This window comes from Ceratotherium simum, chromosome 9 (genome assembly GCF_057802395.1).
Source record: "Ceratotherium simum simum isolate JZ-2026a chromosome 9, ASM5780239v1, whole genome shotgun sequence".
NCBI lineage: Eukaryota > Metazoa > Chordata > Mammalia > Perissodactyla > Rhinocerotidae > Ceratotherium > Ceratotherium simum.
This window is the reverse complement of record NC_141908.1, coordinates 42,981,944-42,999,091: the sequence shown is the minus strand read 5'-3', so window position 1 is coordinate 42,999,091 and position 17,148 is coordinate 42,981,944. Positions and strand designations below refer to the sequence as shown.

At 35.4% G+C, this 17,148-nt stretch overlaps 1 protein-coding gene across 9 annotated transcripts in view; it reads left to right on the top strand.

Moving 5' to 3' along the window:
- KCNH7 (potassium voltage-gated channel subfamily H member 7) overlaps window positions 1-17,148 on the top strand; it is a 495,283-nt gene that overhangs the window by 409,237 nt on the left and 68,898 nt on the right. For all 9 annotated transcript variants that reach the window (XM_087435296.1, XM_087435302.1, XM_087435299.1 and 6 more), the window contains one exon: window positions 6,226-6,651. In XM_087435296.1, the coding sequence (XP_087291422.1) occupies window positions 6,226-6,651 (426 nt within the window). The remainder of the gene's footprint in view (window positions 1-6,225; window positions 6,652-17,148) is intronic.

Genomic DNA, 17,148 nt, shown 5'->3' with positions numbered 1-17,148 from the left:
TGTTGTAGAAAAAGGAATCTAAACTTGCCTGATAAGAAATCAACTCAATTCTGATAGGAGTGAGCCCCTGTGATGTGTGTAGAGCCAGTTCTTTTTTCCATCAAAAAATTGTATCCTCAAGCACTATGCAGTCTATACAGAAATTGATAAGTAATAATGTACACCTGAAATTACATAATGATATAAACCATAATGATCTCAATAAAATAATTGAAAAAATTATACCTTCAAATATCTTAGACCTTTCTTGCTGAGATTCTAGAATTCTTTTTTTTTTCAGTTTTTATTATGGAAAATTTTAGCATGTTATAAAAATAAAGAGAGTAGTGTCTACCCATCACCCAGTTTCAATAAAAATCAACATAAAGCTAATTTTGTATATAAACAGACTTTTCTCTTTCACCTATTCTGGATTATGCTGAAGCAAGCCCCCAAAATTATAGCATTTCATCCATAACTGTTTCCCCATTTACCCCTAAAAGGTAAGGACTATTGTTTAAAAACATAACCACAATATCTTTATCACATCTAAAAATAACAATCGTCAATAATTCCTGTGATAGCTTGTCTCCAAGATGGCTACAATAGATTTCTTTTCTTTTACACGCATGCCATTCCCCTATCAAAAGGTAAAGATTCTTTCTCTACTTTCTTGAATCTAGACTGGGCTTTGACTGCTTTGGCTAATAGAATATGGCAGAAATGATGTTATACTACTTCCAGACCTTGACTTGATGAGGATTGGATGTTTCCACTTCTCTCTTGGGAGTACTGAACCTCCACAAAAAACATCTTACTACAGTGCTAAAGAAACCATATGGAGAAGCTCCTGGAAAGAAATTATATGGAGAAACTATATATCATTTTTATAGAAACTATATCTAGAGAAAGACATAGATATATAGTATAATCTAAAGATATATATCTATTTCTATATCTGTAGATCTAGATATAAATCTACGGATACATAGATAGATAGAAAGACCCAGGTGTTCCAGCATCTTAAGTGAGCCCAGACTTTCAACTACCCCCACCAAGGTACTGGACATGTGAGTGAAGCCTTCCTGGATTCTCCACACAAGCTTAGCCACCAACCAGATAATCACTGAGTGACCCCAGTTGACACTGTGTGGAACAGAATGGCCCAGCCAAGCCCTACCTAAATTTCTCATCCATAGAATCAGGAATAATAAAATGATTATTGTTTTTAAGTCACTGTGTTTTGGCTTAGTTTATTCCAATGAGTATACAACTGAAACAACTCTTTAATATTGTCAATGTCCAGTCAGTGTTCAACTTTCTCCAATTGGTTCATAAATGTTTTGGTTATAGTTGTTTTGTTTGAATCTGAATTTAAACAACTAAGCCTAGAACTCTAAACAATAATGAAATTACTTTATGTAAATATTTCCCATTTTATCAATTACTTTTATAGAAAGTATGTGATGTGGTATGGTAGCTCTGTATAGATAGGTAATTTGGACAAAGATTACTATCCCGAGCACATAGATGAAAAAAAAAACTGAGATCCAGAGAGATTAAATTACTTCCAAGAAAAATCGTATCTGGAATTCAAACCCAGGTCTTCAGATTTAAAGTCTAGGGCTCTTTCCCATTTTCCAAATGTGGTTGAGCCTTCAGAGATTTATATTACCACGACTGGCTCTAATAAGACTCATTATTGGAACCATAAAGAAATAAATGTTTCCCCACTCCTTATCCTTACACCCTGAGAAGCATTTATTTCTCAAATGTGTCCCTTCTTTCCATCTCTGTCACCTGTTCCCAGTACAGGCTTTCCTGATCTCGCTTATCTATCTTTCTTAGTACCAAAGTCCTAATTGATCTCTAAGCCTCTGGTCCTGCCTCCTCTGGTTTCTCCTCCATTCCATTCCCAGATGCATTTATCTAAAACTAAACTGGGCCACTTTGACTTCTCTCCTAGTAACTTTTAACAATTCTCAAACCAAAATCCGCGGAAAGGAATATTCTCAAAGGGCTGTGAGTTCTCCTGGCACCTTATGATAGAGTACTGCCATCTACCTGACTTCAGTGCCTATGACTGCATTTGGATTTACAATGAGGCCCCATGATGCTAAAGCATGCTGTATAAATAAAAGATTTTGAAGTCCTTTGGCTAGTAATATTCATGAGCGAGTGATCATATAACACAGGCATGGCCATGCAGAAGTCGAAAGAACTTAAACTGTAATATTTGGTACCATACTAATTACTATAAATGCATTATCAAAACACACTCCACTGTTGTACATACCCAATTTCAATGGTTTGGTATCAATAGGTATATAATAAATTAACTACCTTTCTGATCCTAGTTCCAGAGCTAATTTGATTAGATAATCACTTAATGTAGAATTCAATAATGCCCCAAAGCTAAACTCAACTTCAAATAAAAACTTTTATAAAGTACCAAGTAACACCGTTTAAGTTGGCTTTTAAAGCCTAGAAGGAGCAAAATTTGAATTAAAGATTAGACTAGATTATCCTAAAATAGTAATAAAGTCTTTGAAGTTTATAATACTATTTTGACAACATACTTTTACAAAAAGGCATTGAGGTTAGAATACAGAAAAATATTTTCCCTATTAGATCAAACCACACATAATAGCCAAAATGCAATCATTTTTGACCTACAGATATGCCAAATATTGAATTAGTGATGATGGTTTGAATTCGCTGGTTTTACAAATACTTTTGTAATTCATTTGTTTTCGTTTTTGGTATTGTATTAGTTTTCTAGGACTGCCGTAACCAAATACCACAAAATGGGTGGCTTAAAACAACAGAATTTATTCTCTCACAATTCTGGGGACAAAATCAAGGTATTGGTAATACCTACAAAATCAAGGTATTGGCAAGGTTGGTTCCTTCTGGAGACTCTGAGAGAAGATCTCTTCCATGCTTCTTTTTTAGGTTCTGGTGGCTGCCACCAATCCTTGGTGTTCCTTGGCTTGCAGTCATACCTGCCTCCATTGTCACATGACATTCTCCCTCTGTGTCCTTGTGTCTCTGTACCTGAATTTCCCTCTTTTTATAAGTACACCAGTTACTGCATCAAGGCCTATCCTGATCCACTATGACTTCATCTTTACTTGATTACATCTACGAAGACCCTATATCCAAATAAGTTCACATTCACAGGTACTGGGGTTAGGACTTCAACATATCTTTTCGGGGTACACAATTCAACCCCTAAGTCATATTAAGACATATATGCATAAGACATTTTAACCTATTTTTATTTTTGTACATATTTACCTAAGGTAATAAATAAAAATAATATAAATCATCATTGGGGTTCTGCAATAAGTGTCTTTCCCTTAAAGGAAACCTGTATTTTGTTCAAGTGTGAGAAACCCTGACCTAAAGGAGAAAGCCTGAGTTCCCTATCGTGTCACATTAGATCTTCCACAGCCTGTCATTGTCCTCTCCACTGCCGTCCTCCACCACTTCTCTTGGGTTTTATGCATCAGCAATATAAAGCAGCTTCTAATTCCTTAACACACAACACATTATTTCGTGCCTCCCTACTTTTGTTTATTCTGTTCCCTCTACCTGGAATATTCTTCCCTTTCTAACTTCCTCAGCCCCAGCTGCATTCTTTTCTACCTCTACTCAAAGTCTCAGTTCAAGCGCCATTTTTTCCCAAAAGTCCTCTAAGGAGACCACCCCACCGCCCATCAGCACCACCACCAACCCCAGGAACTGAGTCAAGTGGATCTCAGCAGGGCTTCCATTTTCCTGCACGTCTGTCTCTCCCAATAGACCATAAACTCCGTGATGTCAGGGACAGTGTCATCCCAATTTTTCAGTCTCCAGCTCTTAGCACAGTAGTCATCTAACTGTTAAATGGGTGTCTGCATATGAAATGAATGTCTGCATATGTGGGATGGAAAGAGTTTCATCCACAGTTTTTACTTCTCAGGTGAAGTTCCAAGTTGCTGTACGCATTCTAACTTATATTTCTGCTAAAACAAGGATTCAAATTGCTCCATGTGGGAGGCTGGCATCAGAAGTATGTCAATTAAGCAGGGAGCATGATGCTCAGACAGATATCCCTATCTGTAAAAATAATCTTTTTGTGGTTGTTGTTCTCTTTGGATAACTGTATACTCTTTTTTTATGTGAGAAATTTGTGAATTTAGGGATTTGGGAAGATCTCAGCAGCTCAAAAATTTTAGTTATGTCTTGCCAGAGTACACTGTGTGCATAGAGGAATCTAATGGGAGAAGGAACTGGAAAGATAAAATGGGTCCATATTTTAGATGATTTTAAAAGCCAAAATAAGGTTTTGGATTTTATTTTCTACATTCTGAGTAGTCCTTGGCTTATGAGAAAGGGACATTACATAATGACAACTTGAGATTATCCACTCTTTCCAGACCAAAATGTCATACACTGGTTTTCTGTACTAAGCATAACAGGATCCAGGTTCTATCAGTCTGCACTTATCAATTGATAAATTATCCAAATATTATTCCTGTTTGGATTTTGGAAGTTAGATATAGATATAGATATGGATATAGATTTAGATATAGATCTCGGATTCTGAGGATTTTTAGTATTTCTTAAATAGTGAAATCACTTTATTTTCCAGATTGCTCTTTTACTAATAATTAATTCTTGTCATTTCTCATAATAGCTTCAAGTAAAGCCCTGTTTCCTCCATATACTGGTAGTTCAAATTTACTCTGGGCTGAAAAAATGGTTAGGTTCTTTATTATTTTCTTTAAAGCTAGTTAAATCAGTTTAGCTGTTATCTAAAAACAGCTTTGCCTATTTTAACTGAATTCTTTTCTTATATTTAAAAGTCATATTGTATCTCATTTGGATTTGTTATTTAACTTCTCAAGTTCTTTTTAAAATAGAAATCATAACTCTTTATCAGTGAAAAAAAAATTGAGATGTGATAACGAAAATAAGATTTAAAATTAAAACTTGCCTGAGATAATTTATTGTTATAATCAGGGTAAATGGATAGAATTACCAAGAATGTAGAAATAACACTCTTTGACTAGCCAAGGAGGGATTACCTGAGATCTCTGATGCAAAGATGGTAATGTATTAGCTGTGTTTAGAAGAATCTAATCTAAAAATTTACTCAGTGAAATTAACTTTGAAATAAGGACATTACATATATGTGAGATATTCATAATAAAAGATTATAGCCCATCACTCCCTGAAAAAGATGTCTTTATGTGTCATTTGTGCAGCCATCAAAAATTTATGTTTCTTTAAAACCTGTATGTTAAGGCTAATTACATTTTCTGGGTACCTAGATGACATTTCTGTTTTGACCTTTGTTCTTGAAACTTGGTCTAAAATCACAAGCTCGTGAACTTTGCTACTGGGTAGGGTAACAATGTTCAGTTCTTTTTTCAGATAAACTAAGATTCTAAAAGATGAACTATTTTAGTCCACCCAATGCCTTATTAAGTAGAATAAATCTTAGAGTTTAAGTATTCCTCGGTGTCTAAAAATCTTGCAACATTCCCAGATCAATATTCTGAAAATCTCCTTGCACCATTCTCTCTTCACAATTCTCAAAATGTATTGGAGGAGTTTGGGTGAAAGTATAGTTCTCCCAGAATATAAAATACTCTCTCAAGCTTTTAGCAAAAAGGTTCCTTTGTGTTTATTTTAATCTCTTGTGCCTCTTTTTCTAATGTTAAAAACAGATTGCAGGTGGGAAAATTTTAATTAAAGATTTGAATGAGTTGGGTTTAATTCATCTAGGTTTAATTATAAATTAAATATATGTAAATTAAATATGACCATGGATCCAAGTAGATTGCTTCTATTCATTACAGCCAATCCTTTCATAGGTTTGAAAACTTAGTTACTCATGTATCAAACTGATTTTATGATTTTCTAAAAAGAGCTATGTATTTTTATTTCTTAGCTGTAGCATGTTGCAAAGGAACTAGTAACCATTCCTTGGTATCTCAGTGTCATTCACTATTTTTCAGTGAAAACCATATTTATCAAGAAATACCACTAAGATTTTCTGGGGACAAATATATTATTGCATAGTGAGGGTTTATATGGGTTCTTTTGAATATATGTGTTTTTCACACATACTTTCACAATTACATGAATCCTTTCTAATAGATTTTACTGTATAATTACCTTAATATTTTTATAAGTTTGGAAATTAATGAATGGCATTTTTATGTAGTATATGATTTTCTTTTCTGTATGCAGGTTCTCTCTTTAGGAGCAGATGTCCTGCCCGAATATAAACTGCAGACGCCACGCATCAACAAGTTTACAATATTACACTACAGTCCTTTCAAGGCAGTCTGGGATTGGCTTATTCTGCTGTTGGTCATATACACTGCTATCTTCACTCCCTACTCTGCAGCCTTTCTCCTCAATGACAGAGAAGAACAGAAAAGACGAGAATGTGGCTATTCCTGTAGCCCTTTGAATGTGGTAGACTTGATTGTGGATATTATGTTTATCATAGATATTCTAATAAACTTCAGAACAACATACGTAAATCAGAATGAAGAAGTGGTAAGTGATCCCGCCAAAATAGCAATACACTACTTCAAAGGCTGGTTCCTGATTGACATGGTTGCAGCAATTCCTTTCGACTTGCTGATTTTTGGATCTGGTTCTGATGAGGTAAGAGCTGTTTGAAAATCTTATTTTCTGAAAGATTGCAATTATGAAAGTGAATCTATTTTAACTGCAAAAAAAAAAAAATGGTTGCCTTACAAACTTCCTATATCTCACAGATGAAATTCATTTTTAACTGGAAATGCTATAAAATGAAATGAAACCATCTGATGTTGCAAATAATTCACAATTCTTTCTATTTTTGCCAAGAGATGTTAAAAACTACTCATCCTTTGACCAACAAATTAAACTTAGAAACAAGTGTTTCATAGCACATAGCACATTCCCAGGATGTAAAATCTCTACATATTAACTTCATGGGTTTAAAACTGTCAAAGATGAAGATGTTTCTTTCTTTCTTGACTCATAATTGTGGTTTGAGATAGCAGGAACTGGTTTTATGTTCAAATTAGATGGAAGAGGCATCTTCTGAAATGTCTTGTTCAAAACTCTCTTAAATAACATCTAGGTTGGAAAATATTTCTTGTGTTCCCAATACCTTATAAAGTTGGAAACTTTAAGGAAATCCAACAGGTATATGTATAATGCATTTTCTGGAAAAAGAATCCATAACTTTCAGCAGATTCTCAAAGGGTTCTTTGATCCAAAAGAAGTTAAGTTCTTCTGAAGTCCCCTCCATTTAATTGCCACTAATTTTTGTTGTAAATAAGTTTCCTGGATTTTGTAGTGGAAAGATTTACAGAAGGTGTGAAAGTAGTTCTAGGGATAGGTTGAGCAAGATAACCTCAATGTGTTGAATTTTAAAAATTCAGAGTCCTTTTCTACCTGAGAATCTCTCAGCCCCTCACCATCTCTTTTTTTGTTGTTCAAGAAGAGATCAAATATAAAAGATTCCTTCTGCAGATGGTTGCTTCCTGACCAATTAAGGCTTCAGGACAAGAGAATCCTACTTTACCAATGGGAACCAATAGGCTTAAAAGTATATCCTCTCCTATAGAACATGCCTGTCAAACTGTGAGTCAATTAAGAGGAGGGCAATGAAACAATACATTTGTCCTAGATTCTGCAAACCTTAGACAAAATCTCAAGTTTGACTCTCCTCATCTGTAATGATGATAATATTACCTTGCCCTCTTAAGTTGTTTTTTTAATTTGAGACTATAATGAGATAATACATGTGAAACTCATGAAAATACTAAAAAGAAAAATCGGCTACTGTTAAACTAGTTGAACTTTTAATGTTAGATACTCAACTTTGATTTTTAATTCAAAGGCAAGAAAGTGAAATACTTCTTTATTGATATTTATCTCTATGAGTCTCTTACAACGAGTAATCCATGTAATCACACCAAATAAGTTCTTACTGATAAACAATAGAGTAAAACCTCACTCATTTAAATTTTAAAGTATATAAACCAACAGCAAATTAAATTTCAGCTTAGTGAAGTCAAAGACTGGGTAAACTGATAAATAGGCAAATAGAATTGCTAGGGGAAGTTGATTTACTGATGATATCTAATCAATAGCAATCAAACCAGGATTAGATCAAGATGGCAGTGTAGGAAAATCTTTAGCTAACCTCCTCCCACATACACACCAAAACTACAACTACATATAGAACAATTATTACTGAGAATGACCTGAAGATGAACAGATTTTCCACAACTAAGGATATAAAGAAAAAGCCACATTGAGACAGGTATTAGGGGCAGAGACGCAGTTTAGTCAGAACCCACAACCTCAGTGCCACAATCCACAAGCAGAAGGGATATCACAACTGTGGAGGTCCACCTAGATGAGCGAGGGGCTCAAGAACCAAACTGGGCTCCCCAACCAGGGGGACTTGCACCAGGAAGAGGAGTCTCCATAATGTCTAACTTTGAAAACCAGGTTATGTCAGGAAGAGCAGGAGGGCTATAGGAAACCAAAACTCTACTCTTAAAGGAGGTGTGCACAAACTCATTCACTCTGAGTCCTAATGCACAGGCAGTAGTTTGAAAAGTGTCTGGGTTATATGTGAAGGAAATTGATTGACTAATTTTAGAGCATGTGCCAGAGGGGCAGGGATCTGTTGGAAATTTCTCCAGATACAGAAGTGCAAATGAGCTCCATTTTTTCACTCTCCTTTTACCTAGCTGGCCTAGCCTTGGCAGGAGCCATTTCTGACCCTCTCCATCTACCTTGCTAGCACTACTTACCCAATCCCAGTGTTCCCTGTGGCCTGGCCCCAGCCAACACTCCTCCAAAGTGGTTCCTGCCCCAGGGGGCCAGTGCTGCACACCAGCATGCCAGCAGGAATTGTAGCCCAGGCACAACAGGCAGGCACACACAGCCTGCACAGAGAACACACCTGGAGCACCTGGATTTGGTGACCAGGCCAGGAGGGATTGCACTACTAGGTCCCATAGGACACCTTCTACATAAGCCCATCCCTTCAAGACTAGGAGAGATAGCTGATCTACCTAATATAGAAAGAAACAGAGAGGTAAGCAAAATAAGGAGACAAAAGAATATGTTCCAAGTGAGAGAACAAGACAAAAACCTCAGAAAGAGAACTAAACAAATGGAAATAAGCAATCTACCAGATAAAGAGGTCAAAGTAATGGTCAAAAAGATGCTCACTGAACTCGGGAGAAGAATGGATGCACATAGTGAGAACTTCAACAAAGAGTTAGAAAATATAAAAAAGAGCAAATCGGAGCTGAAGAATACAATACTGAAATGAAAAATACACTAGAGGGAATCAACAGCAGATTAGATGAGGATGAAGCAGAAGAACAGATCAGCTATCTGGAAGACAGGGTAGTAGAAATCACCCAATTGGAACAGCAAAAAGAAAAAAGAATTTCAAAAAATTATGATAGATTAAGGGACTTCTGGGAGAATATCAAGCATACTAACATTCACATTATAGGGGTCCCAGAAGGAGAAGAGAGAGAGAAAGGGAGAGAAAACCTATTTGAAGAAATTATGGCTGAAAAGTTCCCCCACCTGACAAAGGAAACAGACATCCAAATCCTGAAAGCACAGAGAGTCCCAAATAAGATGAACCCAAAGAGACCCACACCAAGACATGTTATAATTAAAATGTCAAAAGTTAAAGATAAAGAGAGAATCTTAAAAGCAGCAAAAGATAAACAATTAGTTACATACAAAGGAACCTCACCCATAAAACCATCAGCTGATTTTTCAGCAAAAACTTTACAGGCAAGAAGGGGGTGGCACAATACATTCAAAGTGCTGAAAGGAAAAAGCTTACAAATAAGAATACTCTCCCCAGCAAGATTATCATTCGGAGGTGAAGGAGATACTAAGTGTTTCCCAGACAAGCCACTAAACCAGCCTTATAAGAAATGTTAAAGAACCTTCTTTAAACAGAAAAAAAAAAAAAACCATAACTAGAAATAAGAAAATTATGAAAGAAAAAAATCTCACTGGTTATGGCAAATATATTGTAAAGGTAGTGGATCAACCATTTATATTGCTAGTTTGAAGGTTGAAAGACAAAAGTAGTAAAATCATGTATATCTATAATAATTAGTTAAGGGATATACAAAATAAAAAGATGTAAAATATGACATCAAAAACATAAAATGTGGTTGTGAGTCAAAATTAGTGCTTTTAGAATGCACTCAAACTTAAGAGACCATCAACTTAAAATAGACTGCTATATATATAGGTTCTTAGATATAAACCTTTTGGTAACCACAAACCAAAAACCTATAATAGATACACAAAAAATAAAGTGAAAGGAGTACAAACATAACACTAAAGTCATCAAATCACAAGGATAAAGAGTAAGAAAAGAAGAACTACAAAAACAACCTGAAAACAATTTTTAAAATGGCAATAAGTACACACCTATCAATAATTACTTTAAATGTAAATGGACTAAATGTCCCAGTCAAAAGACATAGGGTGGCTGAATAGATAACAAAAAACAAGACCCATCTATGTGCTGCCTACAAGAGACTCACTTCACATCTAAAGATACACAGACTGAAAGTGAAGGGATGGAAAACATACAAAACATATAAATGGAAACAAAAAGAAATCTGGGGTAGCAATACTTATATCAGACAAAATTGACTTTAAAACAAAGACTGCAACAAGAGACAAAAAAGGGGATTACTTAATGATAAAGAGAACAATCCAACAAGAGGATATAACACTTGTAAATGTTCAGGCATCCAACACAGGAGCACCTACACACATAAAGCAAATATTAACAGACCTAAAGGGAGAAATTGATGGTAATACAATAATAAGCGGGGACTTTAACACCCACTTACATCAATGGATTGATCATCCAGACAGAAAATCAACAAGGAAGCACTGGCCTTAAATGACACATTAGACCAGATGGACTTAATAGATATATACAGAACATTCAATCCAAAAACAGCAGAATACAAATTCTTTTCAAGTGCACATGGAACATTGTTCCAAGCTAGATCACATGTTAGGCCACAAAACAAGTCTCAATAAATTTAAGAAGATTGAAATCATATCAAGCATCTTTTCCAACCATAACAGTATAACATAACAGTATAAAACTAGAAATCAATTACAAAAAGAAAACTAGAAAAATCATAACCATGTGGAGGCTAAACAACATGCTACTAACCAACCAATGGGTCAATGAAGAAATCAAAAAGGAAATCAAAAAATACCTTGAGACAGGGCCAGCCCCAGTGGCCTGGTGGTTAAGTTCAGCACACTCTGCTTTGGTGTCCTGGGTTTCATTCCCAGGCGTGGACCTACACTACTCGTCTGTCAGTGGCCTTGCTGTGGTGGCAGCTCACATACAAAAAGAGGAAGACTGGCAGTGGATGTTAGGTCAGAGTGAATCTTCCTCAGCAAAAAACAAAAAACAAAAATACCTGGAGACAAATGAAAATGGAAACGCAATGTTTTAAAATCTATGAGATGTAGCAAAAGCAGTTCTAAGAGGGAAGTTTATAGCAATACAGCCTACCTCAGGAAACAAGAAAAATCTCAAGTAAACAATCTAACCTTACACCTAAAAGAATCAGAAAAAGAAGAACAAATAGAACCCAAAGTTAGCAGAAGGAAATTAATAATAAAGGTCAGAGTGGAAAGAAATAAAATAGAGACTAAAAAAAAAAAACAGTAGAAGAAGATTGTTGAAACTAAGAGCTGGTTCTTTGAAAAGATAAACAAAATTGGTAAACTCTTAGAAAGATTCATCAATAAAAAAAAGAGAGGACCCAAATAAATAAAATCAGAAATAAAAGAGGAGATATTACAACCGACACCACAGAAATACAAAGGATCATAAGAGATTACTACAAACAATTATACATGAACAAATTGGACAACCTAGAAGAAATGGATAAATTCCTCAGAACATACAACCTTTCAAGACTGAATAAGGAAGAAATAGAAAATATGAACAGACTGATTACTAGTAATGAAATTGACTCAATAATCAACAAACAGAAAAACAAAACAAAAAACAACAAACAAAAATGTCCCAACAAACAAAAGTCTAAGACCAGATGGCTTCACAGCTGAATTCTACCAAACATTTAAAGAAGACTTCACACCTATCTTTCTCGAACTATCCCAAGAACTTGAAAAGAAAGGGATGCTTCCAAACTCATTCTACAGGTCATCACCCTGATACCAAAACCAGACAAAGACATTACAAAAAAAGAAAATTGCAAGCCCTGATGAACATAGATGCAAAAACCCTCAACAAAGTATTAGTAAACTGAATTCAACAATACATTAAAAGGATCATATGTAATGATCAAGTGGGATTTATCCCAGGGATGCAGGGATGGTTCAATATCTGTTAATCAGTGTGATACATTAACAAAATAAAGGATAAAAATCATATGATCATCTCAATAGATGCAGAAAAAACATTTTATGAAATTCAACACCCATTTGTGATAAAAACTCTCAACAAGCTGGGTATAAAGGAAACATACTCAACATAATAAAGGCCATACATGAAAAACCCACAGCTAACATCATACTCAACAGTGAAAAGCTGAAAGCATTTCCTTTAAGATCAAGAAGAAAACAAGGATGATCACTCTTGCCACTTTTATTCAACATAGTAGTAGAAGTCCTAGCCACAGAAATCTGACAAGAAAAAGAACTAAAAGGCATCCAATTGGAAAGGAAGAAGTAAAACTGTCACTATATGCAAATGACATGATACTATATATAGAAAACTCTAAAGATTCCACTAAAACAATAAAGCTAATAAATGAATTCAGTAAAGTTGCAGGATACAAAATCAATAGACAGAAATCTGCTGCATTTCTATACACTAATAATGAACAATCACAAAGAGAAATTAAGAAAATCCCATTTATAACCACATCAAAAAGAATAAAATACCAAGGAGGTGAAATACCTGTACTCTGAAAACTATAAGACATTGATGAAAGAAATTGAAGAAAACACAAATAAATGGAAAGATATACCATGCACATGGGTTGAAAGAATTAATATTGTCAAAATGTCTGTACTACCCAAAGCAATCTACAGATTCAATGTAATCCCTTCAAAACACCAACAGCATTTTTCACAGAACTAGAACAAATAATCCTAAAATTTTTATGGACCCACAAAAGACCCCAAATAGTCAAAGCAATCTTGAGAAAAAAAGAACAAAGCTGGAGGTATCATGCTCCCTGATTTCAAACTATGCTACAAAGCTATAGTAATCAAAACTGTATGCTACTGGCACAAAAACAGACACATAGATCAATGGAACAGAATAGAGAGCCCAGAAATAAACCCACGATTAATTGGTCATTTAATATACAACAAAAGGAGCAAGAATATACCATGGAAAAAAGTCTCTTTAATAAATAGTGTTGGGAAAACTGAACAGCTGAATGCAAAAGAATGAAACTGGACCACTTTCTTGCACCATATACAAAAATAAACTCAAAATGGATTAAAGACTTAAATGTAAGACTTGAAACTATAAAACTCCTAGAAAAAAATAATAGGCAGTAAATTCTTTGACATCAGTCATAGCAATATTTTTTTGGATCTGTATCCTCAGCAAAGGCAACAAAAGCAAAAACAAGCAAATGGGACTACATCAAACTATAAAGCTTTTGCACAGCAAAGGAAACCATCAACAAAACCAAAAGACAACTTACTGAATGGGAGAAGATATTTGCAAATTATATATCCCACAAGTGGTTAATATCCAAAATATATAAAGAACTCATATAACTCAATATCAAAAAACAAATATTCCAATTAAAAAATGAACATAGGACCTGAATGACATTTTTCCAGAGAAGACATACAGATGGCCAACAGACACGTGAAAAGATGCTCAACATCACTAACCATTAGGGAAATGCAAATCAAAACCACAATGAGATATCACCTCACACCTGTCAGAAGTGAGAAGGGGGAAGTATGTTGGCATCAAGGATAGCAAGCAGAGGGGTGGGTCTGGAAGGGGCATAAGGAATCAGATATTGGGCTGGGTCAGCTTTGATGGATAACAATACCACCAGTGATGGATTGGATTACTTCATACATTTTTCAAGACTGACAACAAAGATACTCCTTTTACATGCAAATTATATTATATAACTATAATCAGGCTTTTCAGTACATAATGATATTTCAGATTAGAATTTTTCCAAAAGTGTATAATAAGTCATGTAACAAGAGTATTAAAAATATACAGCATCCATTTTTGTCTCTAACAAAAAAAAAAGAAAAGAAATAGTTTCAGAGAAAAGAGATCTTATATTCACGTGGGCTGATTGGGGAAGTTTCATCATATAAATATGCAGGAAAAAAAATCTCTTTGGGATTTTTGACCCAAAATTAATTGACAAATCTCAAAATCATTAAGCTAGAGGTCACTCTGATGAGATATCATCTAGTCCAATATTCTTCAAACTCAGGTTTCATGGAGATGCTTGAGAGAGTCTCAGAGGCACTCAAGGATTGACAGCAAGACAGTCCGATAAGATTCAGAGCCATCCACCTCTGCTATAAAAAGAGTAGCTTGATTTTATCTGCTTTACCAGAATTTCATGTAAATTTTCTACAAATTTTAATGAAAATTGACTTAATTCATATTGCCATTTCCAGAAAGGGGTATGGTAACGCCCTCCTCAAGTATTTTCATTCATTCTATAAGCATTTATTAAGAACCTACTATGTGCCAGTGTTCTAGACCCTGGGTTTACAGAAAAAAGACAACAACCCCACTGTCTGAGAGCTTGCAGTCTCGGCTGGGAGAGCAGTGGATGAGCAGATAGAATACTATCTGATGAGTGCTTTTATAGTGCCGTGTACAAGGGAACATGTAAGCATGGAAGGGGGAGTTCCTGATTACCAGTGGAAGTTTTCCAGATAGAAAGGTCATGCTGGTTAGAGGGGAAGCCCATTAGAGGCATGGAGCTACAAAGTGCTGGTTCCCAGCCACATCAGACCCAATATAACAGGTAATTTATTAGTGCCCCCTTTTACTATTGTTAAATAAAAGTCGCAGATAATATAGTCTTTTTACACACATAATTTCACAAATATAATATATAATACCCATCCTTAATATAAAAGAGAAATAAAAGAAATGTTCATGATAAAATATCTAGTTGAATATATAAATGATTCAGACATATCTACATTAAATGATATAATGAAGTTATCAGATGCTTGTACCTAGTTGTAATGAAGAAGTCCACATTTAAACAATACATCCAGTATTAAACTGAATATTATTAGCTTTCTTTATATTTGTATTTAACACAAGGGTTGAATATATATGTATGTGTGTGCTTATGTATGTATATACATATATAGAGGTAGATATGTATATATGCATATATATGCATATATTAACATTTATACACACCTAGAGACATTGTGACTGTGATAACGACGAATGTAGACTGATATGGCCGTGCTGTGAATCACACAGTATACAAATTCCACAAGACCTGTTGTCACTGAAGATGTAATTTTCTCAAACAGTGAACAACTCTTAGTGAGGGCACAAACTAAAAAAGGTGATCATCTCTCAATTTACATGGTAGCTAAATTCCTGGAAATTTTAATCGATATTAAAATGTGCAAAAATGAATTTCTGTTTATATGTAAAACCCAGCTTCAAAGCTCAGCAGCTATAAATTTGTTTTTCCCCTGTACAAATGACTGTGGGACGTTGAAAAGTTACATAATACACAAGACATTTTGTTGTTGTTGGAGACTGCTCTAGGCCTCATAGGACTTCTACCTACCTCACTCCACTAAGAAGTAAAGGAAAATTGAGGAAAAGGATGTCAAATGCTGTAAGAACATAAAGCACGATGAGGACTGAAAATAAGTCATTGGATATGTCAGTTCAGTATGTGTTGGCATTAATTGGATCAAATATTGGCCACAAACTAAACTGAAGTGGCTTCAGAAATTAACAGGAAGCGAGTGGGGCCCCTTCTTGCTAGAATCTTGGTAATAAAAGGACAGAAAAAGGGCAGTGTTGGAATCCTGCAGGTGGTGAAGGAAAGGGTTATTGTTTTTGTTTTTGTTTTCCCTCCCCAGATGTTTGTGAGCTGACAAGAAAGAGGCATGTGGTGCAGAATGACTTGGGTGGGTGGCTAATTTGGATGGGGAGATTAGGAAAGACAACTGAGGAGGTGCCATTTGAGTCGAGACTTGACCAGGAGAAACAGCCTCAGGAAACCACATGCAGAGCATTTTAAGCAAAAGAAAACACTCGTGAAAATGGCCCAGTTGAGGAACAAGCTTGGCATGTTAGCACAGAAAGAAAGCCAGTGGCCGCTGGGCTGTACCGCAGTGAGTGAGGGATGGAGAGCTAAGATATGAGGATAGAGGCAGGGACTAAAGCACGTGGAGCTCTGGGGTTTGGCGTTTATTCTGGCTGTAATGGTAGCCTTCCGGGTGAGAATGACGCGATCTGACTGACATTTTGAAAGAGCCCACAGCTGATGTCTACAGACAGCTTAGCCCGGGTAGAAGCGGGGTAACTACTTTGAGAGCCTTTGCTATAATGTAAGAGGAACAAAACAACGACAGCTTGGATTGCCTGGTAGCAATAGAGGTGAAGAGACGTAGATACATTAGGAATATATTAGAGGGGAGCTGTTAGGGCTTGCTGATGGGTTAAATATTGTTGGAGGAGTAAGAAAAAAAGCAGAATTAACAATGGTTCAAAGATTTTATTGTTGTTCTTTCTTCGTGTTTGAAACATTCTATTTGGAGGGGAGGGGGATTAAGCAACTTTTATAGATGGTCACGCATTTATTCAGGTGGGAAAAACCTAGAGAGGAGAAGATGCTTTATGGGGAAGAAATTCCTGTTTGGGCCATGTTAAATTTGAGGTGCCTATTAGTCATCCTAGTACAGATGGCCTGTAGGCAAGTTGGCCACTGCATGAGCAACTAGAAAGATATATATGTGAGTTTAAGAAAAAGAAATGAGATTATTTATTGAATTATAAATTAGATACAATCATGGCAACGTTGGTTTGGATCAAAGCTTCTACATCAGGAATATGCA